General features: G+C 43.1%; 2 protein-coding genes and 2 long non-coding RNA genes across 7 annotated transcripts; 2 read left to right on the top strand and 2 right to left on the bottom strand.

The window, feature by feature from the left end:
* Positions 1-1,402: 1,402 nt before the first annotated feature.
* Positions 1,403-4,363, bottom strand: LOC127334719 (uncharacterized). 2 transcript variants are annotated; one of them, XR_011751053.1, is made up of 3 exons: positions 4,304-4,363; positions 2,205-2,365; positions 1,403-1,582 (listed from the first exon to the last, which is right to left on the bottom strand). It is a non-coding gene; the product is annotated as an uncharacterized lncRNA (long non-coding RNA). The 2 variants fall into 2 exon arrangements; XR_007872400.1 differs by lacking the exon at positions 1,403-1,582 and having other exon boundaries at positions 1,928-2,365.
* A 2,521-nt stretch (positions 4,364-6,884) lies between these two features.
* LOC127334717 (uncharacterized) lies at positions 6,885-19,920 on the bottom strand. 3 transcript variants are annotated; one of them, XR_011752324.1, is made up of 4 exons: positions 18,952-19,207; positions 18,123-18,170; positions 16,629-16,690; positions 6,885-6,970 (listed from the first exon to the last, which is right to left on the bottom strand). It is a non-coding gene; the product is annotated as an uncharacterized lncRNA (long non-coding RNA). The 3 variants fall into 3 exon arrangements; XR_011752323.1 differs by lacking the exons at positions 18,123-18,170; positions 18,952-19,207 and adding an exon at positions 19,744-19,920; XR_007872399.2 differs by lacking the exon at positions 18,123-18,170.
* Positions 7,161-10,721, top strand: LOC139836125 (uncharacterized). Its single transcript, XM_071826468.1, has 3 exons — positions 7,161-7,561; positions 9,404-10,276; positions 10,384-10,721. The coding sequence occupies exons 1-3, from the start codon at positions 7,540-7,542 to the stop codon at positions 10,428-10,430; spliced, it is 942 nt and encodes a 313-aa protein (XP_071682569.1). The 5' UTR covers positions 7,161-7,539; the 3' UTR covers positions 10,431-10,721.
* A 2,705-nt stretch (positions 19,921-22,625) lies between the features above and the next one.
* Positions 22,626-23,403, top strand: LOC127337253 (purple acid phosphatase 22). The gene is made up of 3 exons (XM_051364220.2): positions 22,626-22,886; positions 22,993-23,081; positions 23,172-23,403. Exons 1-3 carry the CDS (start codon positions 22,641-22,643, stop codon positions 23,401-23,403), a joined length of 567 nt encoding a protein of 188 aa, XP_051220180.1. The 5' UTR covers positions 22,626-22,640.
* Positions 23,404-24,135: the final 732 nt, after the last annotated feature.

The raw sequence follows: 24,135 nt of genomic DNA, 5'->3' as shown, positions 1-24,135 counted from the left end.
GGCGGCAGCGGCGGAAGAGGCCGGGGGAGGGCTAGGCGGGGCGGTGGCGGAGAGGTTGCCCCCGGTGCCGCCTGGGTGCGACACGGGGGGTCGGGCTCTGTCAAAGGAAGCGAAAATAATGGTGTGCTATACATAATCCTGAAAGTTTGACTGTTTATCTTTGTACACCCATTATTTGAAACCTGGCTCCGGCAATGGGCTGAAATGGTATCTCCGTGATTTTTTAGAGCTTCGATTCCTTATGACAATGAATTTGCATCATTCACAAGTGAAGTGTTGCTTCTGGGAAAGAAAAAAAAAGTGGTAGAGATCTATGGCTTAAAGCAGCATGTTCGGTGGATACATTGTTTCATGCTTTCCCTAAATACTGATAGGTAGATTAATGCTTTCCTTCTGCTTTCCCTAAAGAAATTAGCATTGTGGTGGCTCAAACGTGCATCACATGAAAACTAGCTGACGGTAGTAATGAATGGATGATAATGAATACCTGATTATTTTTACATAAACAATGACAAAAAATGCACATCTCAACCCGAGATCATAGCAAACAATATCAAAAATTCTGAAAATATTTTTGACGAACATGAGGATGTGTTCTAACTGCAAGTAATATTGTGGTGAGAAATGACAATAGTTCATTGTACAAATATTTCAGAATTTATTGATTTTATTCGCTACTTTTTCTGAAACTTTTATTGGAGCAGGAGCATGAGTTCGGGAGCAGAAAAGCCATGTCCAAACAATGAATTATAGAGGTTAATGAGAAAAAACTGTAGTTAATCAATTAGATATAAACAAGGGAGATCAGGATTTTCTTCAAAAAAATAGGGCAACTAATTAATCAGCTAGAGGTTGATCGGCCTGACCTTTGATGTTTTTCGGACATCCAGATTACACAAGCAATATACATCGGAAAACACTGGAGTGCACACATCACAACTCATTTGACATTCAGTCGTACAATCAACCTCAACCAAAGGAATAATTAAACAAAAATAGTGTAATACCGAACAACAAACATCAATGAAAGTTGGGACAGTTACGTACAACACAATCATGCCGGGTTACAAGATGCTCTCAAATCTCAAAGCTCGGTTGCAACCATAAATATCGCAGAGATTAAATAAGCTAGAATGAAAGCTGCAGCTGCTTAGAGATTGTTCAACGACCAAGCCGTATATATGAAGATGTCCATTGTCCCACGAGTCTTCAAGCTGCCATCCGAGTAAGATGCACCAAGCTGCAGCTGCTACCCTGGCTGCCATCTAGTCCTCGTCGTCGTTTCTAGAGCACATCTAGCAAGAATAAATAAATTTCAATGAGGGTTTTGACTAAACAACCCACACGACACAACCAGAGCATTACTCACTGGTTTTCTGTCCATTACAAAAAGGAAAAACAACAATAGAAAATATGATTTCTTTTGGACAAGCCATGTGTCACTTCATGTTCTACTACTAGGTATAGGATGATGGAGAAGAACATACTATCTACAGGACACAACTGCTACCCTGGCCGCCATCTAGTCCTCCTCATCATCCTTGCACAAGAACAAAGCATCATGGTCTTCTCTAGATCACATCTGGCAAGAACAATTATCTTTTGAGGAGGGTTTCGACTAAGCAACCCACACGACACAATCAGCATTACTCACTGGCTTAATGTCCATTACAAAGAGGAAAGAATAGCAAATATGACTTCTTTGGGCCAGGTCATGTTACCCATGTGCTACTAGGTATACGATGATGGAGAAGAACATATGAGTCAGTTATTAGTGAGAGACAAACCAACATTCAGATTACCCAATTTTTCTCACTTTTACGAGATAGCAGCAGCAAGACCACCAGCATACATAATGCAACCTCGGCTGGTATAAAGTGGATACAGAGCATAATAGCATGATGATCTAGCTTTAATATATATAATATGTAGTAATGTTCTATGCAGCAGCCTGCCACTCTGGATTGTACATGAAGATAGCTTGATATCTCAACTAAAAGACAATTACACCATATCAAAGTTTGAATTTCATTGAGCCCTATCATTAGGATATAATAATGCAAACAGAGAAGTTGCCAATGCACAATAATGCAAATGCTATACTGGAATTCACAATTCACCCTATTCTAATAAAATTATAATCTAAACCACCACACACGATGAGCTTAACCGAAATAGTGTTGGTTGCTCACTATGTTTCTCACCATAATTGTTATTAGTGCAAGGAAGTATAGGTTGCACTCCCACACGATCTGATCCCGCACAACACAGAAGGAAGCAACCAAAAACGTATCTAAACTCACAGGTGCCGGCCGGCTGGATCCAGCGACCAGAGCTATCTCTCTTGGCCAGCTCCATTTCTCTCCTGAAATAAAAAACACAACGAAAGAGAAAGTGATCAGGAACTGATATGATTCTAAATTTTATTATAAGAAAGAATTACTAAAGCAAGAAAACAATTTCCAATTCTGAAGGGAATCAGGGAGCAAGTACGCAACATATTCCTTCAAAGTTGACCCGATGCACTATGAAGAGAAAAACCAAGTATCCTCATGACACCTATGTGCTCTCACAATCAGACGCCATCTTAATCTATCTATTTGCTACTCTCATTCAGAGACGGTCTATTCTAGATTTGTTCTAACATTTAGACATGAAACTGGAACATGCACATGGTATTTTCTTCAGAAAACATAGAGATGGCACACAAGAAATTCTCGAAGTCAATGTATCATTCCATACTACCTGGCATATTTTTTAAGGAATAATAGATGTAACTATTTGCAAAATTAGTTTAACACAGAGAACTAGTTCGTGTCATATACGATCATGTCTACAAGCAGTATAAAAACTTTCCAAAGTTGCATCACATCTAACACTTGTCATCCATAAACAAACTACTAGTTAAAATAGGATAATATCAATTTCAAAGCATGCATATGGCATCAAGCAAATAAGCTCTGACGGGAGACACCTAAGCACGCACTTTTCCAATACCACGTACACAATTTGAATCTACTGTGGTTTCATTGTCAAATGGAAAAAAGTGACTTCTCAACTAATTTGGAAAACATGACGCTCATTATTCGGATCAACTATGGAGAGTAGGAAACAAAAGTAATAACACAGTGAACAAGCAAGTAGAAAGAAGTATCTTTCTAGCACTACCAGCCCACTAATCCCAAGGTGTTTCACATCCAACACACAAGCAATATGAAAGCCATCATAAGTAAGATCCTCATGACACAGAGTGTTCCTCTAAACCCATCCCCATCCACCGATTAGCATCATCGCCTCCACATGCACAAAAAAGACAACACTTCACCTGAGAGTTCATCTATTTCCCATGACATTCTCTGGGACATCATCTTCTTTTTGATGGGATCCACCTTCGGGTTTGCTTGGTGCTAGGCCAAGTTGGCAGGGTAGTTCATCACTGTAGGCAATTTGAAGCGAACAAAAAGTCAGCTTACTGTAAGAAAGTCTGTATATCTGAAGCGAGCAAAGCATCTGTATATCTGACACACCAGTCATATCATAATTCTTTACAAGAAAGAAATAAGTTGAAAATTCATTCAAAATTCTATACCGAGAACATCACATATTCCATTCCATTCATACTCATGAGCAGACAACACAAAGAATCAATCATGCCCATTAAAAAAGATAGCATCTAGTTCCCAATTCACAACAAATAAACAAAAACTCGCCCTAGTCCACTTGGCTAATGTCCCAACAACAAAAATATATATCAGAGAAGGTAACTTGCAACTGTCACTCTAGTCCACTTGGTTAAAGTCCAAACAAGTAGCTCAACAGCAGATAGGTAACCAATTTGATAAATTTACAACACAAATAAAGGTAAACACCAAATCATCCATCATGAGAACGATACGTTGCAAAGTGGTTCACAACGTGTATCAGACTATGTGCACCTCATAGATGCAGCACAATCATTCTAGTTACAGTGCAAAACAATTTTTAACAACACCTATAGATTATTGGGCTGGGCTGCAGTAGTGGCTTCGAGATGTATGATGCAACACAATCATTCTAGTTCATGTTTTTAAAAACATTTACTTAAACTAATCCACACCTTCCATGACTCGGCTCAATTTCGCACTTAAATACGCCTAATGACCACTCTAATCTACACCCAGACTTTGCAAAGAGATCACACTACTCATAAGCACATACATTCAACACTTCTTGTCCAGCACCAGGACTTGACCAAAAAGGCTAACTACAGCAAGGAATAGTAGGACAAAATAAACATGAGAACTTTTTCGGTTGAAAACTGTACCATCATGAAGAGCTGCCATAACCTCTAGGTCGCTGAATGCCAGCATCCGGTAAGGGTCCTGTTCAACAAAGAAAGATGACAGTTAGTTGTATAAACTATGTTTCTCCACTACGAAGTGGGTTATAGGGAACACACGCAACAAAGGAAGATAGGCAGTACGAATTACATTGAGGATGTCATCCAGCTCGTGTCCCTGGAAGATGCACCTCTAGTTGAGCGACTTGATTGCTCCTTCTTTAGTGATTGCGCTCCTGGACAACACCGCCGCGGGAGAGGACTTGATCACTGGAAACTTCTCATCCAGCTCGTGTCCATGCGTTTGAGCAGCCTCGTCACCATCATCTGCACCAGCAAATCGTTCAACTCGATCAGATGGTTACTTAAAGAGAAATGCAAGTTAAAAATAAAATCAAAACTGAGCATAGGAAACAAGTTCACTACTGCACAACGCATACACAGGACCATGATTCCTATGCAGGGATATAGCGGATAAATCTATAGTTAAACAGAAAGCGCTACTACCATAAGGAATATCTAAATTTAACCGGCACCATATTTCTATATACACACAGCGGTGTTAGCAACACCCATATCATGTCAAGCGCTAGCAATAGAATCAAACAGTCCATAATGCTAAACATCAACCCAAGAATGACCAAATCCATATTCGATGTCATCTCACAAGGGAATAAGTAGCTAAATAAAGCAGACATGGCAAAGCGGTAACATGAATGAAATTGCCATGATAAAGGGCCGACTTCTCAAATTTTGGTCTTGTACACACCATGCATCAGTAGAGCTTGCAAACTAATTCACCTCCCCTGAGACTTTCGAGATGAACACGGCGTATGGTGAATACCACTTGAGATTCCAGCCACTAGTATAGTTCCTACTTAGTTGGAAAGATAAAATATATGCCAAACAATACAAAAACGAATTGATGCAAATTATTCATGTCAGCACAATTTCGTAAATTATGTACACTTATACGGCCATTTTAGTTTTAATAATTTGCATAGGTATTTGAGTTTCATCTATTATGGTGGTAAACAAATCTGACAGCATTTTTTTGCATCTCGGTCTGAGTCAATATCTAACTAATGTGTGGTCATCTACAAGACATGAAAAGGCGCCAATAAGAAAAAAAAGAACATGTGAGAGGGAGAAGGAACAAATAATTCTAAGCATCGCAAGAGAGTGGCCAATAATAAAGGAGTTCAAACTTTTAATCTTGACCATCCAAAAATAATAATTCTAGGAGTTGATAGTTTTACATGCAATGACAGAAGGTTATCCATACTAGCTACTTATTTTATTTGTTCGAGGAGAGGAACCACGCATGTATGATGAAACCATCAAGGTTCGGGAAAGCGGAAAAAAGCGTCGTTTATGCGCGCTAAAGCGCAATGCGGAGGCCTTCCGCATCGATTGCATAAGCGCTTAAGCAGAAAAAAGCAGAAACAATAGAGGAAAAGCGCCGCTTATGCACGCTGAAGCGCTAACCGGAAGGCCACCGCACCGATTACGCATAACGCTTTCTTGAACCTTGGAAACCATGCATGAACGTAAGATGCCAAAACAATGCAACAGATTTCGACAGTAGCTTTGGATGAAACCATGTTATGATGCCGAATTGCAGATGATGATCAACTGACCTCGCTTCGGAACGCCTGCTGGCACTGCCCGGATTGACCTTCTCGCATACAAGTCTGCCAGTGAGGAGGCCATAGAACACAATAAGCTGCATTGGCAGTAATTAAAAGGTTTGTAATAGGCTCAATCAGAGCAGAAAGTATCAACCAAACCATGGTTAGGTACCATTAAAAGGCTATTCGTTCTGATATGCAACCTCAGCAGAACTGTAGTCAAAATATGATTCCAATATTATCAAAACATGGTCCCAATGAATCCAAAACATGAAAAGGCAGACACTAGTATTTCACAAATTAAGCAAGCATGGGCTCATTGTAGTTACAACATTGCAAGCTAGTTCTAGAAACGACACCGAATCGGGACAAAATACACAAATTGATATGATTGCATTAAAATTCGATAGTGCTTGTAATAGCAACTGAAAACAAATTATGTTCGAACCAAAAACCATATTGATCTCTGCAGATGATACAACACATTAATTCGAAATGTGTAGAATAATAAACCAAAGCGTTTCCAATACAAAATCATAATCATACAGCGACACCACTGAGTCCTAAATAAGTAGATCATTGACTCTTTGGCCAGATCACAGAAGCACCAGTTTTATGACTGAGGTACACAGAGCATGTAGAGGAGAAAGAAGAGGAACCTGATGACTCACCTAGAGCATGGAGACCTAGAAGAAGGCCGCTGCTGCCATAGCTGCGCCATGGTGAACTCGCCTCCATCGCATGGCAGCGAGGGCGGAGGAAGTAGTCGAAACCATGGCTACCTACTGGCCATCTCCATCTTTACTACTCCATTGCTGCTGCATCAGGGTCTCATCTATTTCTCCCCTTAATGAATGCGCCATGGAAATATGCTCCTCTGTGTACTGCTCCAGCGACTACCACTGGTTGAAGAAGCTCAGCTCGTACGGTGTCGTGGCAGGGCTTGCGTCCTCAGCACTCCGCAATGACAGTGCCATGATGGCGCTTGATCTGATCTTCTTAGTTGGACAGAGGATAAATGCTGGAAAAATATAATGGGTATGAGAAAACAGAGGAAACGTGATTTTGGTTACCAGGACAGGATAAGTAAACGAATAATAGTAATAAATAGTACTGGAACAAATGCGAGAAGAATATGTTCTAATCAGTTAACAGAGAAGTGCACAAACGACTACAACATTTCATGACAAAAGTACACGTGAGGCATTTGTTGGATATTTTGGTGATCTAGGCTGCTCTCCTAGGTCAGATCTTTTTGGGTTGCTACAGTAGGGCGGTGCTACAGTAGCTACAGTAAGGCGGCACTACAGTAATGCTACAGTAAATGGCCACCTATCCTTATGTGGTGTCTTGATCGGAGACATCGATTTTGATCCAACGGTGCTGGTTCCCCTAGTGCATAGTGCTAAACATATATAAAGGGGTCAAATGACCCTAGAAGAGAGGAGAACACACGGCTACTGCTCTCAGCTCTCTCTCACACTCTCTCACTCAAACTAAGCCACCGATCAGGCTAGCACTAAAAGGCACTGGGAAGAATCAAGCACAAATTGCTCCATCCTCAAGTGGTGTGAGCAATACTTCAAAGAGATGACTGCATCTTCAGATCAAGGTACTACTGACCTTCTCTTTTTGTGGCTCAAACTAGAGCTAGATGATCCTGCTGGATCCAACAATGGTATCAGAGCACCTAGCTCTTAAGTTTGAGCCCTCTTATGTTCAAGATCATGCTTGTTTTATCAAGTTAATGTCAAGTATCAAGCTATTCTGGCTTGATCTTTTTTCTGGCCCCAACAAATCTTTTAAGGCTCAAGGGTTTTTCAATTATCAAGTTAAGTAAAAGGGGGTCTGATGCAACAACAGAAAATCCCCTATTTCTAGAAACCCTAGAACAGAAATTCCTATGTTTTTACCCCTAATTTGGATCAAGAGTTTCGATTATGTAACAAATTGATGGGGAAAGAAGCAAATTTTGCATAAACCTTGATGTTTTTCCCAAATCCGAGACTCTAATTTAAGCAATTATGTGTTTCCCTCCTGCAATAAAGCTTGTGGTTTTGGTTTATGCTAAAGATTTAAGGGGAAACCTATAACGTGATTCTTAAGATGATTTTCCCCAATCCGAAACCCTAAAGTGATGAAAATTTCCCCTGTTTTGATGCTCATGGTTTCGGTTAAGTATGAATTGAAGTGGGGACGGATTGATTTGATGCCGTAATCAACCCTAAATTATGAAATTCCCCAAATTTTCGGAACCCTAACCCTAATTTAAGAATCATGGCGGTGGAAACTTACCTTATGGGTGTCGTCGCCGTCGCTGGCCACGGCGGCGCCGGTGCCACCTTTTTATGATGGCGGTTCTGCTCGGGCACACACCCGAGCGGACCTGCCGTCCACCGCACCGGACCCCGGCGCTCCTTCCTCGCGCGCTCGTCGCCGTTGAAGGCCGCCGTGGTGCCGGACTTGCGCTGGCCGTCGACGCCGTTGCGGGGACGCCCGCACGCGCTCGTTCGCCTCGCGCAGGGCGCCGCCCGGAACCGCTCGACAGAGCTGCGCGCTGGCCAAAGCTGCACGCAACTCCGGCGAGAGGAACTGGACGACGCCGAAGCCCTCCTCTCTGTCGCGCGGTGCTCGTCGCCGTCGCCGTCGCGCTGCGCGCCGTCATCGCCGTCGGGAGAGGAGAGGAGGAAAAGAAACGGGGCTAGGGTTTTCGAGGGAGCCGGGCGACGACGCGCTGGTTTTGTTCCAGCTGCGGTCGTTCCTGGCCGTCGGATTGCATCCGACGGTTCAGGTCGTCCTGGCATGTTGCAAATGGGCTGTGGCCCAAGAGGGGATCAGGGGGAGCAAATACTGGGCTGGGCCAATTTCGGCCCAGTTCAGCAGAATTATTATGCAATAAAAAAAAAAATTGGGGCTGAAATAATTAATTTTCAGGCTGATTTTTCCTGCATAAATTTATTATGCTTATTATGTTTATTTTAGGCCACAATTTTAATTGTCATGCTTAGTTAATTTACATGTTGATATTACTTTTATTATTTAGTTTATTTATGATTAATGAATTATGGTGATATTTATCACTATAATTATTATGTGATAATGCTTTCGCTGCAAAATAAAGTTTATGGATCCTCAAATAAAGTGTGGTTTTATGCCTTGTCATTCTGACCAAAGTTGTTTGACGGGCATTTTAACTGCAAAATTCTTTTATTGGTCTGTTTCACTTCTGGCCAAAGCTGATGTGAACCGGGTCGGTAAAAGAAAATAATGAATGAGGATCATTAATGTGTGGCTTCTATTTATCAATTTGGCCAAAGCTAATTGATGAATATTTGTCCACAAAATTTTGTTGTTCATTTTCATCTCTGGCCAAAGCTGATTTGAATTTGATCAATAAAATTTAATGATGATTATGATGATGTTTACTAAAGCATTTTGAATTTTTCTTTTGCAGCAACTAATGTCTCTAATATTGCTGGAATGCTAAATGGCATCGAACAGCTAAATGGCAGCAATTATGTCACGTGGAAGGAGAAGCTTGAGATCACTATGGCCTTACTCAATATTGATTATGCTCTCCTTAATGATCCTCCTGAGGTGCCTAAAGAAAATAATGAAAATTATGAAGCCCTCAAGAAGGAATATGACATTATTAAGGCTAAGTGGGATGACTCTAATCGCAAGTGCCTTATGATGATAAAGGGCTCCATTACACAGAGTATGAGGGGAGCCCTTCCTGATTGTGAGACAGCAAAAGGGTACTTTGCAAAAATTGAGCATCAATTTAAAGGGTCTTCTAAAGTTTATGCAACAAGTCTTATCAGAAGGCTAATTGATGAAAAATATGATCCCACTGGAAGTCTTCGAGAGCATATTATGAAAAAATGCAACATGGCCGCCAAACTAAAGTCAATGGAGATGGAAATCTCTAATGGTTTCCTCGTCCATTTTATTATGTCATCTTTGCCTCCCCAATTTGATCCATTTATGATCAACTATAATGCGATGGATGTTAAATGGGAGATTGATGAAATGATGGCGCGATGTGTGCAAGAAGAAGAAAGGCTTAAGGCTGACAGAATTGATCATGTTAATCAGTTTGGTCATTCACAAAAGAAGAAGTATAGAAAATTTGTGAATGAATATGTGAAGCCCAAGCCTTATAAGTTCAAGGAAAAAGGCCAATCCTCAAAAGGATCACAGCAAAAGAAGCCTGAAAAAGCGCCTAATGCTGAAGGAAATAATTCCAATGCTTGCCACTTTTGTGGAAAAGGTGGGCATAGGCGAAAGGATTGTTTTGGCTTCAAGAGATGGCTCAAAGAAAGAGGTACCGACGCTATTACTGTTGTTGAAGAATCCCTTTATGTTAATTATGCCACCAATACTTGGTGGATTGATTCAGGTGCAACAATTCATGTTGTAAATTCGTTGCAGGGATTCAATATGAGGAAGACCCTAAAAAGAGGGGAAAGAACAATTAGAGTTGCTAATGGTGTTGAAGCTTATGCCGAGGCGCTTGGAGACTTCACTCTTACACTTCATGGCGGTTTTAAGCTTCAGCTAAATAATGTTCTCTATGTACCCTCGATGAAACGGAATTTAGTTTCCGTCTCATGTTTAGATGATGATAGTTATGAGTGTCACTTTGGGAATAAGCAGTGTATAATTATGTATGACAATAATAATGTTGGCCTTGCCTGTCGACACGACAAACTTTATGTAATTTCCCTTTGTGATGATATAAATAATGTGGGTTCTACCTCAAATATAAATGTCGGTACCAAACGCAAACGTAATGATAATGAGACTTCTTCGAAATTATGGCACTATCGTTTAGGCCATATTTCGAGGGGGAGGATTGAGCGTCTCATTAAAGATCAAGTTCTTCCTTCTCTTGATTTTTCGGATGCGGATGTTGATCATTGTATCGACTGCATCAAAGGAAAATATGCCAAGAAAATTAAGAAAGGTGCAAACCGAAGCACGGGAGTTTTGGAATTAATTCATACGGATATATGTGGTCCGTTTAATGTGAGATCGGTGGACGGTTATAATTCATTCATAACGTTCACTGATGATTTCTCCCGTTATGGATATATTTATCAAATCAAAGAAAAATCAGAGGCATTAGACAAGTTCAAGATTTTCAAAGCTGAGGTTGAAAATCAATGTAATAAAAGAATTAAAGTTGTAAGATCTGATCGTGGTGGTGAATACTACGGCAGACATGCAACTTATGGTCAAATTCCTGGACCATTTGCAAAATTCTTACAGGAAAATGGTATTACCGCCCAGTACTCAAAGACTGGGTGAACCTCAGCAAAACGGGGTGGCTGAAAGGAGAAACCGCACACTTATGGATATGGTGCGGAGTATGTTAAGCCACTCCACTTTACCGGTGAATTTATGGATGGAAGCCCTTAAAACAGCAGCACATATTCTTAACAGGGTTCCCAGTAAATCGGTGCCCAAAACACCGTATGAATTATGGACTGGGAAAAAGCCAACCCTGAATTATTTTCATGTATGGGGCTGTCCTGCTGAAGCAAGGATTTTTAATCCGGTTATGGGAAAATTAGACCCCAAGACAGTCAGTTGCCATTTTATTGGTTATCCTGACAAATCTAAAGCATATCGATTTTATTGTCCAAATCAGACAACGAAATTTGTTGAAACAAGACACGCTGTGTTCTTGGAAAGTGATATGATGAGGGGGAGCATGACTCCCAGAGAAATAGTCTTGGAGGAAAAACAGGAATATGTCCCGATGCCTGTAATCCAAGAGCCAGTGTTTCCAGTACATACTGAAATTGCACCTCAAGTTTCAGCTCCTGTAGCTGATGGTGCTCACATAACTGGACAACAAAAGGACCAAGAACAGCAATTACGAGTGTATTCAAGAAGGCAACGTGCTGCTAATGCAACACCTGCTGATACACCGGCGACTGTTCCAGATGTCACATCTAATGATGCTCTTATTGAAAATAATCAGCAGTCTCAAACTGTTATTAATGTGCCGAATAATGAGCCTCTTAGAAGGTCACAGCGGGCTAGAAAGCCTGCTATTCCTGATGATTATCTCACCTACATGAGTGAGGATACAAATGAGCCAGTGTTGGATAATGACCCCACCTCATTTAAGGAGGCTATGGAAAGTGAATATTCGTCTAAATGGCTCGATGCTATGAAAGATGAAATGAAGTCCATGAGCACTAATGATGTATGGGACTTAGTAGAAATCCCTGAAGGAGCCAAAACAGTTGGATGCAAATGGGTCTATAAGACCAAACGTGACTCCAAGGGTGATATCGAAAGGTTTAAAGCAAGGCTTGTGGCAAAAGGATTCACTCAAAGAGAAGGGATTGATTATAATGAAACTTTTTCACCCGTCTCTTCGAAGGATTCATTCAGAATAATTATGGCACTCGTAGCTCATTATGATTTAGAGCTACATCAGATGGATGTTAAAACGGCATTTCTAAATGGTGACTTACGCGAAGATGTTTACATGGCACAACCGGAAGGTTTTGTTATGGAAGAAAATAAACATTTAGGATGTCATCTGAAGAAATCCATCTATGGTTTGAAACAAGCATCAAGAGAGTGGTATCTCAAATTTGATCAAGTCATAAAGAAATTTGGTTTTAAGGAAAATAAGAAGGACAATTGTGTTTATGTTAAGTTCAGGGGGAGTAATTTTATCTTCCTGATATTATATGTTGATGACATACTCTTGGCCAGCAGTGATAAAAATATGTTGATGGAGACCAAGAGATTCCTTTCTTCAAAGTTCGATATGAAAGATCTCGGTGAAGCAACTTATGTTTTAGGAATTGAAATTCACCGGGATAGATCCAGAGGGATCTTGGGGCTATCTCAGAGAGCATATATTGAAAAGGTACTGAAAAAGTACAATATGTATAAGTGCTCAGCCTACTTTGCTCCTATTGTTAAGGGCGATAAATTTGGGACTTTCCAGTGCCCAAGAAATAATTATGAATCTGCGCAGATGAAGTCAATTCCTTATGCCTCAATTGTTGGGAGTATTATGTATGCACAAGTGTGCACTCGCCCTGATTTAGCTTTTGTGACCGGGATGCTTGGCAGATATCAGTCCAATCCAGGTCTGGATCACTGGAAGGCTGCTAAAAAGGTCTTGCGTTATTTGCAAGGTACTAAAGGCCTCATGCTTACTTATGAGAAATCTTATAACCTCGAAATAGTGGGTTATTCAGATGCTGATTTTGCGGGGTGTGTTGATACTAAGAAATCCACATCAGGTTATATCTTCACCCTTGCAAAAGGAGCTATATCATGGAAAAGCTCAAAGCAAACTGTTACTGCATCGTCGACAATGCAGGCAGAATTTGTAGCATGTTATGAGGCAACCGGGCAGGCGGTATGGTTGAAGAATTTTATCCCGGAACTAAGAGTGATTGACAGCATTTCCAGGCCTCTCACTCTATACTGCGATAATCAACCCGCAGTGATCTATGCGAGTAACAACAAGTCAAGTGCAGCTGGCAAATTTATTGACATTAAGTATCTTGTTGTGAAAGATAGAATCCAGGATCAAACAATAGATATCAAGTACATTAATACTAAGTTTATGTTAGCGGATCCGCTCACGAAAGGCTTACCACCCAGCGTATTTAGAGAGCATGTTGCCGGCATGGGTTTGGTTGAAAGCTTTTAATCCTGGAGAAGTTGGAACTATTATGGCACCATCTCCCCAAAAGGGGCTCATTTTGAGATCGAATGGGAACCATAGTCACTTGGTTTAGCAGTACTTAATTGACTGTTGTAACCTATTGTCTTGGTGTACCATTTTATCGAAAGATGAGTCTGTAATATTTATGATGTTTATGTAAAGAATTATGTAAATTAAGTTAATATATGATGTGAATAAAGTTTATGGAGCTCATAAATTAAAGAGTTTCATTTTGATATGAAGTAATGTGCTATAGTCACTAGATTAAATGGTACCTAACAGACCATTATAATCTTTTCGTCTTAAGTGCATTATTTTGTTGAAAAATGAGCTTATAATGATCAGCCTTACGATCAAGGGGGAGAATGTTGGATATTTTGGTGATCTAGGCTGCTCTCCTAGGTCAGATCTTTTTGGGTTGCTACAGTAGGGCGGTGCTGCAGTAGCTACAGTAAGGCGGCACTACAGTAACGCTACAGTAAATGGCCACCTATCCTTATGTGGTGTCTTGATCGGAGACATCGATTTTGATCCAACGGTGCTGGTTCCCCTAGTGCATAGTGCTAAACATATATAAAGGGGTCAAATGACCCTAGAAGAGAGGAGAACACACGGCTACTGCTCTCAGCTCTCTCTCACACTCTCTCACTCAAACTAAGCCACCGATCAGGCTAGCACTAAAAGGCACTGGGAAGAATCAAGCACAAATTGCTCCATCCTCAAGTGGTGTGAGCAATACTTCAAAGAGATGACTGCATCTTCAGATCAAGGTACTACTGACCTTCTCTTTTTGTGGCTCAAACTAGAGCTAGATGATCCTGCTGGATCCAACAGCATTCTCATCCAATTTATAGTGTGCCTTGGCAAAACACAACATTTGCCAACCTCAATAACTACTTAACAAACCCAAATATTTCATTTGTGGCACAAAGTAACAACCTAGGTCTATTTCTTTATAATATCAGTCCAACAGCAAGTAAAACAGTTGTACAGTGTAAAAGAAGGATGCTTTAATGTTAAATTCATCAATCTATCGTTAATTTTTTCTGTGAATCATGTTTTAACAACATAGATAGTACTCTCTCCGATCCATATTATTTAATGCTAAAATGGATGTATCTACAACTAAAATGTGTCTAGATACATCTATGTTAGCATCAAGTAATATGGATCGGAGGGAGTAATTAATTTCCTCATGGGATATCACTATCATGTTTTTTCACTTACATTAATCACATCAAGAACAAAAACCAGAAGAAAAATCACCATTACGCTGCATAATGCAGCCTCAGCTGATATAAAGTGGATAGAGAGCCTAATAGCATGATCAAAACTTTAACATGTAGTACCATTTTATGAAGCATCCTGGCACTCTGAAAGAAGCTAGAGAAGTAAAGACAGATTCATATTTGAACTAAATGGATATGTACCATCGGACCATCTCAAATTTTGGAACTTCATTGAGCATAACATTAGTATATAATGCAAAAGCCCCATTTTTTATTTTTCCTCTTCGGACGCCTGTAAGACCAAACCTTCTAAATGTTCAAAAGAAATGAAATGCAAAAGCTCTTTTGTGTTTTCTCGAAAACAAAAACTATATATGCAAACCAGGAAGTTGCCAAGGCAAGTTATATTTATCTATAATCAGGGGTAAGACCTGAAACTAGTATCTATGAGTATTCTTACATGCTAAACTTGTATTCAGAACTGAACTATTCTAGTAAGAGTATAAGCTTGATCAGGGATTTGGTTAATGGTTTACCGCCAAGTAACCGAGTTTCCCGAGTACCCTTGGTAAACAGGCTAACCGAGCGAAAACTCCCGATTTTTTTTGAAGTATTTGAATTCGAACCCGAATCATGAGTAAAGAGAGCGTATCTTTAGATAAAAACTGAAGTGAAGGCAGGGCGTAGTGGTAACGCTGCGGGGTCTACCTTGGCGGTCCCTGGTTCGACTCCCTAACACGCGCAGTAGTCACAGTACTATTTTTTTTACTTTGCTCAAATTCAGTAATAATTTGACAAAATGATGTAAAAATGAAGTGCTGGAGGAGTTCGAACTCGCGATGTCAAGGCGCTGCACAAGAGAGCTAACTCACCACCATCGAGTTACAAGTTCTTCAATGTATAAATACAGCTTAAGCGCGGAGTGCTTCAGACAAAATTTGAATTCAAAATTTGATTTTTGAATTTGCTTGGTAACCGATCAGGATTTCTCGGGAACCAAAACCTTGATCTTGATCACCACATATAATTAATGAACTAAACTAAAAATGTGCTGAATGTTCATTATGTAAAGCAGCACTGTTAGTGCAAAGCAGCACTTGTTTCAGAGCAAGGACCACCTTAATGGCACTGAAAACCACCTAAAGCACACATCACTCAAAGTTTCTATTCTTGGCTTTTAATGGGTGGAAGACAAACTAACAAATGGCCCTGCAAATTGTGAAGTGCCTGCTGTTTGCACTATCCAACTTCACACAGATGATTTTCTGGTGGAAAAATATGGTAAGGAATAGATAAGTGAAAGTCAATAGCTCACCCAGGACCCTATGTCTTCCTAAAGAAATCTGCTTCCCAGGACCACAACTGACTTACATGCATCGATACCTGACAAGATTACTTCTAATAATCTCCCCATTAATCTTGTCATATCAACTAGACCAACTAATCCAGCTCACCTGGACCATGAACTTCACCTTGTGACAAGTGACGATCTCGCACCGCCTCACGTCGAGCAACGGCATCACACCCTTTTCGTCAGCCTCGCGCTGACTCCATATAAGATGGAACCACACCACTGATTAGTAACCTACTAGGGCACACAAATTTGTAACCAACTAGTTCACTAGACCTCCACTCCCTAGTTGAGGATGAATGCTCTACTAGCAGAGACCATTATAGAACATGTAGCTTACCAGACAGAAGCCCAATACTAGCAGAGAAGGGTACAATCAGAAGATCACTTATAACATGAAGACCAAGAAGAGGCCACCGCTGCCACTGTAAAAGATTTATCCCAGTATATCTGCAGACCCAACAAATAGCAAAGTCAGATAAAGATAGGCAATGCAATGGTAAACTTGACATAGCAACACCAATGGTACGCAGAGAATCTTGGGTGTAGTGATAATACAAAGAACAATATCAGATCTATAGGTCGTATAGTTCAGTTACTATTTGAGAATTAAGGAACTGATGAAACAGACAACAAACATATAAACTAAATAAATTACTGGCTGCATATTCCATTTCATGGCATAATTGTTGTGTTAATAACAGTAAAGATAAAGTATTACAAAAGCTCGGTAATAAGTGCATTGCTAATTCCCAAATTAAAATTTCCAGACATGAGGTGAGTGAGGTGAATAACAACATGCATTTGGACACTGATACTAGCATAAACAGAGCAAGTACTATTAAATGTAGACAAGTGATTGAAGCCTTCCGACAGAGCAACCACCGCCAATTTCCGAACGAGAAATAAGCCTACAATATTCAATTCGAAGCCTGCCAGAAATGATAAGGTACATAATAGGAGCATATTTTCAGTAAGTACAACGACATGAAGGAATTGGATAGAAGCATGGCAGCGTCGATATGAGGGCAACCAAAGAAAAGAAAAACACTTGACCACAGGGTGCCAAAGTTGACAAGCTCTTGAATGGCGGCGGCTAGGGAGCAAACTGGGGGTGAGCTCTTGAATGGCCGTGGACAATTAAAAAGGAATATCATCCCAATGGGTAGAAATATAGTTGTAATTTACCACATCAGAGGTGAAAAAAGGAAATCCTATGAATCGTTAAGAATAGCAGTGTAAGCACCATCTTAGAGAAAGTTATATATTACATAGAACACATCATAGCTATTAACTAACGGGTTAATATTTGTGATGGGTTTCAGCCTTTCAGGAGCCTGAACAAGAACTGGATAACGTTGTGAAGAAACTTGTACCGATCTAGCATACAATAATGACAAAAAAAAAACATGTGTGATTGATGTTCAGATGTTATAGAAACTATAAATGTATCATTTTTTGGACTGACTTGACACGCCATGAATCTAGCTTATTTTGCACATCACGTGAAAGTTTGGAACAAACCTAAAAAGTTACACCTCTGGATCTACAAGTCACACAAATGGAAACCGAACAAATTAGTCATGCCCAAACCAAGGAATGATCTGATGCCAAACAAGAAAAGCGAATAAAATCTATTTAGCAGCAGAATTTTTCTGTTTTAGACTATATATATACACGATCCCGGCGACATGTACAAACAAATTGCAACGAACATCTGCGTACGGATCACAGTGGGACGGTAATGGAAACACCGCCTCCATTTGTACCTCGATTTGGTGGCCAACAATGCAAAGAAGATACATAATCTAACTTGCATTTCTCACAAAAGATATTAGATCCATACTCGATACTTGCTTATGCATGTATAACAAGAACTAACCTGCAGAATTCAGACCTCGGTTTTTCTTCTTTAGGTTCGCCTCTTGGCCTAGCATAAAAGTATGTTTGGTAGTCCATGTTCTCCTATACATAGTTGGACGGATCAGGTAACACGAAGAGAAGATACACACTCTGGGAGAAATGCAACCAGGTTCGCCTCTTGGCCTAGATGCGCCCCTTCAACAGTACCAGTTAAATGCAATTAGTATCTTGAAACTAATTAACTTCAGGTTGTGTTGTAGTTGACAAAATTAGAAGAATATTAGGGACTCTACCAAACCATGTTTAACTAAATATTTAGGTTTTAATCTGATCGTACATAAACAGTCATTTCGCTTTGTGTGCTTATATGAACATTGGCTTAATTAATATGCAAGAAGAACGAGCTAATTAAGCCGGACGGTACCAAACTTTGAAATGTTATACACATGCATGACCATTTACCAAAAGTATGAAGTTGTACTTGAGCACCACAAACTCAGGTTACAACTAGATCTCGACACCCTCGAATGCTGCTATGTTAAACACAATACAGCCAACGGCATATATGATAGATACATGGAGTCACCCAGGTTTCAGGCCTCCTCATCGATTACAAGATAGATACATGCAAAGATGAGAAGCAAAGTCACCAAATCAATTTCATCGTCTCATCATATATTCTTATTAGGTCTTACAATAAAAAAAGTTGTCATATTTGTGTCTCTACAACTAAAGACCAAATTAATCTGACCCGAATTTAGCACAACACAAAGATCACATACAACAACAGCATCTTAGCATCAACGACCCAACAAAAGTAGCCAACAAGAAAAATGGGTGGTGGCTACCTTCTTGTACTGTGGTGGTCTTGCTCTCGGTGGAGCATAACCAGAATTGAGGGGGTTGCTGTGACGTGCTGGTGGAGGGCCTGGACAACGGCTCTTGGTCCGCGTCGGTGAACCATCGTCGGCAGCAAGTGCTTGCAGGCCTCGAGCTTTGCTACAACCAGATGGCGGCACGGTTGAGCGAGAGCGAGGTCGACGCCTACTCCTTTCCATTTCCGTGTCAGCGTAGGTCAGGAATGACCGTAGGCTGAAGATCAGGGGTGCCCAAATGTGCCCACACGCCGGTAGGCTGAAGATCACGTGTACCACATCAATCCCATTCTAAAGAAACAAAGAAACAGAGAATCTTGAATCAGCGAAGACAGAGGTAGGCGGCGGCAGAGCATGGCCAAAGAAGGAAACCAGACTGAGAGTTTATTTTGATACGTACATAGCCAAACTAAGTGGGAAGAAGGGCTCATGCTCTGCCGGCTGGCCGCTGCCTGGTCCTTCATCAAGCCTCGCCCTTGCCCATGACAGAGCTCTACAAAAATCACAAATATTTCACGTGACCAAACAAAGAACTCCCCTGCAGATTATACTAATAAAGAGCACATAAAGAGTTTTCTGTTTGTATGTGCAAGCTTAACCTAAAATTATACTTCTAACTCACTTACTTGTCAGCTAATTTTTTCTGCGATCTGAACAAGCTGACAGGGACGGGCAAATCCTAATTTGTCTGAAGCTAATCCTAAAAAACTCCATAATTTAGATTGCTTCAAGTGGGGGAATACATATATTCTGGGAAGAAATTACCTTTTGCGGCGCTGGACGACGAGCTCGAGATTGGACTGGGCGTCCTACTCGTCCGGCCAGACCGCCCCCCTCCTCCCCTTGTGCATCGCCCACTCCCGACGGCGATCCTCGTGACCATCCTGTTTTGCACCATCCTCCCTGTGGTCGTCCTCCTCTACCTTGTCTGAATCACAGCGCATGCAATGCAAAGGCGTGAGCAGAGAGGCGATTGAAGACGAAGACGCACAGGATTAAGGAGGAGGAAAACAGACTGACCGATGAGAACTCGAGGTGGCTGGGGACGGCTAGGAGGGGCGGCGCTTGATTCCGCGGACGAGAAGAAGACGGCCGCAGACGGTTAATTAATCGTCCGGCGAGGCCCAGCCGGTGTCGTCCTCGACGCGTTGCCTGAAGAGGAGCAGATGGCGGCGCGGGGAAGCGGCGTCGGAGAGGGAATCGGGGGATGGGGCGTCGAGGCTGCGGCGGCCGGGCGAGCGAGCTAGGAGGCGGTCGATTCCGGTGTGTTCTACTTCTACTGATGCATTGACTTCCTCGCCTTAATTAATGGTGATGATGATGATGGAATCCAAGCGTTGGTTGTGTTGCAGCCAAGTGCATGGTTCAGTACTCACTACCTACTTGTTCATGTATACTCACACCTAGTAACGCATTGCCGAGTAATCCATGCAATATCCATTGTCACGATGGCACTCCCTTCCTTCTAGTATCGCAAATTTATTTAGGTTTGGATGTATCTACATATATCTTAGTGCGGATGCGCTATTTGACTCCCAAGGAGCAGAATAGTTATTCTACACCCACCGTCTATCTTTGCAATCGTAAATGAATTTTACGTCACGTAAATTTTTTCTTACTTCATTAGTCGAGTATAACATAAGAAAAAATAGACCTTGCAAAAAAAATGTTTATGTGACGTACAAAAATAGGACATAAAATAAGTATTTTCGTCGATTTTTTACACTACAATTATTCACACAATGCGTTTTTATGTCAAATTTTTTTTGTGTTGGGCTCCCTAGCCCGAGGACCATTTTCCCAGCAGCGAGCCCAGAGGAATGAGCAAATATAGGCGAATTTAAACATAACCAGATAAAATAGGTTCAAACATAGGTGAAATTTACAGGTATTTAATATATATATGTGAGTTCCTACATATATAGGCTGGATTCGTAATACATTTGAATTTGGCGAGAGGGAATATAAACTAATTAAAAGGAGGGCGTTCTACATGCTGAAATGGCGGTAGAACGCCGTGTAGTCGCTGCCGTCGTTGTTACTGGAGTGGTCGGCATCGTCGAGCGACGGCGCCTGCTGGCTGCTCTGGCTGGCGTCTTCGTACCAACGGTTGGAACCCTACCCAGGGTCGTCTGTGGCGGCGTCGAGTCGATACCACTCATCCTCGTTGCTCTCCTCCAGCTTAATTAGCGGCACGGGTGCGGTGGGTGTGGCGCGGGTGGCGCGGCGCCACGTGGCCGCCAGGTCCAGCAAACACCTCTACTGCTTCGCTCCTCCCTCTCCCAGTACTGCTTGGACCAGGCGAGCGCCTCGTCCACCGAGAGGGCGTTATCGGCGGGGACGAGGTCGGTCAACGACCTCACGTGGCATTGCGGATCGTCGCGTCCTCGGCCCGCGCGGCCTCCTCTTCGGTGAGCTGGGACGCAGCTGTGGCCGTTGCGGCCTCCTTCTTGGCCGTCTTCCTCTTGCAGCCGCGCGATGGAGACGACGATGGGAGCCCCCCTCGCGGATGACGAGGGCGCCGCTGCTGCGCCTTCTGGTCGGCTGTGGCGACATCGGCTCCTTCTTGACGGCCCTCGGCGTCGCTGGTGGAGGAGCCGACCCGCAGGAGCTCGATGCCGACCCAGACGACGACGGCGGCGTCATCCGTCGTGGCATCCACGTGCTTTCGTGCCGGCGTGACACGGAAGGCGCCGCCGGCGGCGGCATCCCCAGTACGGGGTAGTTGCCGCCCTCGATGTGCGCGAGCACGTTCACGAGGGTGCGACCCGGCGCACTCCACCAGCGGCGGCGGCTGGCGGCGTTGTTGCGCGCGGGTGGAGTGGGAGGGCCTTCGTAGGCGGCGAGTTCTCGCTCGTATCTTCGCTGAAAGAAGTCGGTCCGCATTTTTGTATCAAAGGTAGGTTGGCATTTTTGTTGTCCGATAAATATTTTGTGTGGATGACTGTGAAATAGGAGCTGACGGAAATATTGAATTCTCGAAAAATTATTTTCCGCTCACGTCGCTTGATGCGCGCAGCAGATGGCTTGAGAATTTGGTTTGGTTGAGTGAGGAAAACAGAAGAAATATGTGTTAGGCGGGCTGATGACAAACTAAGAGAGGGTTTGTGTCAGGCGTGACGAAAACCAACAATGTTTGGATTAATTCTTGGTTGGTTCGCGTCGGAATGAAACTCCCAGATCCAGTATAAAATATTATTTATTTCCACGCGCCCGTTTGAGTTGAATGGATGGAGCAATGCAAAAAAATAAAAAAACATGTGGAAGTTGAAGGAGATGAAAAATGAAGAAAAGAAAATGAATTGCAAGTACTAGTAGGTGCACCATTTGATTGGGCGTGGCGCGTGGGTACTCGTACTCCAATCCCGCGGGGGAGTCCCATGCATCCAAGTTGGGAATCGAATCGATCGACCTGATTATTACCTAGTAGTATACTGCACTAATCGCATGGCCGACCAAAAAGAAAAAAGAAGGGATCGATTAATTGGAGTACAATGCAGCAGAGTCGATCGTGTACAAAGAAACGACCGACCGTGTGCTAGTCACGCGCGCATGCATGAAGGGAACCACGAGGTGGAGGCCGGGATGCCGCACGAGGAGAGCTCTACTCCTCCTCGCTCTAATACTCCTTCGACGCGGCCGGCGGCGCCGTCCACGTCGTCATGCTGGGATCATACGCCGGCTTCAACTCCACCTCGGAGCAGTACGGCTGGCTGGCACGCGACCTCGCCCGGGTGGACCGGCGCGCCACGCCGTGGCTCGTCGTGCTGGTGCACGCGCCGTGGTACAACACCAACGCCGCGCACGCAGGCGAGGGCGAGGCCATGAGAAAGGCCATGGAGAAACTCCTCTACGAGGCCCGCGTCGACGTCGTCTTCTCCGGCCACGTCCACGCCTACGAGCGCTTCGTGAGTTGCCTGCTTTTCTTTTCTTTTCGACCGCGTGAAAGTATGTTAGACTGACATCGTACACGCGATGCGAGCCCTCATGTCTTGGCATGTTTCATCGTTGCAGACCAGGGTCTACAACAACGAGGCGAACCCGTGTGGGCCGGTGTACATAACCATCGGCGACGGCGGGAACAGAGAAGGGCTCGCGTTCGAGTAAGAAAATTTACATACTCCATACACTCCTATGAGCAGAACCATTCAGAGATCATGTCCTGATTTTTCTCTTGTGGTGGCCGCACACAGCTTTCAGAAGAACCACAAGCTGGCGCGGCTCTCGCTGATGAGGGAAGCGAGCTTCGGGCATGGCCGTCTGAGCGTCGTGAACTCCACCACCGCGCGCTGGGCGTGGCACCGCAACGACGACGTCGACTCCACCATCCGCGACGACCTCTGGCTCGAGAGCCTTGCCGCCAACGCCGCGTGCCGGCCGCAGGCCATCAACCTCGCCCATGACTCTTGGAGCGATGAGTTGTAGGCTTGTGACTTGTGTCTTGTCGCGTTACACGGATCCCGAATTTTTTGCGACAAACCTTTCTGAATCCATGGTGCGTAGGAGCACTACTGACGCGCGTTGCCGATTAAGTTTGGCGTGGACTGTTACAGCTATACTCTCAATTCCTCCCAATATATGTCTAGGGTTTAGGATTCATCAGATACAGCAGGAAGGGGAAGGGGAATTGGAGCCTGGGATGGGAGAGAGATACAGACTGAGATACAGGAGAGCCGTCGGCTTGGTTCTCTTCTTCGATGCCCCGAACGCTCCTCGCTTCGTCCCCAAGTAGTCCATTCTTCTGGGCCGTAGCGTGGGTTGTCCTTGCGGGCTCTCTTGGGCCGTGGAGACGGCCCACTTGACGCGTCGTGGGTTGGTAGGCCCATGACATTCCCCCCTCCTTCAGGAGCGGCTTGACCCCAAGCCGGAGCTCGAGGAAACCTGGCCTTCAGCTCGGCGACATTCTCCCAAGTGGCGAGTGACACTGGCAGTCCTGACCATTGAATCAGCATCTGGTCCTTGGTCTTGTGACGACGCTGCACTTGACGGCGTTGTAGAACTTGCTCCGGTATGTGTCGGGGAGGGTGTTCATCGTCGATCACCGGCAACTCATCATGCACTTCTTCTGGTGGAATACCTTTCCTCAACAGCGAAACGTGGAAGACTGGATGTAGCTTCGACTTGTCCGGCAACTTGAGGCGGTAGGAACGATCCCCA

The sequence above is a fragment of the Lolium perenne genome, chromosome 2 (genome assembly GCF_019359855.2).
Source record: "Lolium perenne isolate Kyuss_39 chromosome 2, Kyuss_2.0, whole genome shotgun sequence".
Lineage (NCBI taxonomy): Eukaryota > Viridiplantae > Streptophyta > Magnoliopsida > Poales > Poaceae > Lolium > Lolium perenne.
This window is presented reverse-complemented; position numbering and strand designations above follow the sequence as displayed.

Bases quoted from the DNA above. Each gene is read 5' to 3' on its own strand.
- LOC139836125 (XM_071826468.1), top strand. From the start codon at position 7,540: ATGACTGCATCTTCAGATCAAG. The intron at 7,562-9,403 runs GTACTACTGACC...TTTCTTTTGCAG, and splicing joins GACTGCATCTTCAGATCAAG to CAACTAATGTCTCTAATATT. The intron at 10,277-10,383 runs GTACCGACGCTA...AATTCGTTGCAG, and splicing joins GAGATGGCTCAAAGAAAGAG to GGATTCAATATGAGGAAGAC.
- LOC127337253 (XM_051364220.2), top strand. From the start codon at position 22,641: ATGCTGGGATCATACGCCGGCTTCAACTCCACCTCGGAGCAGTACGGC. The intron at 22,887-22,992 runs GTGAGTTGCCTG...TCATCGTTGCAG, and splicing joins TCCACGCCTACGAGCGCTTC to ACCAGGGTCTACAACAACGA. The intron at 23,082-23,171 runs GTAAGAAAATTT...GGCCGCACACAG, and splicing joins AGAGAAGGGCTCGCGTTCGA to CTTTCAGAAGAACCACAAGC.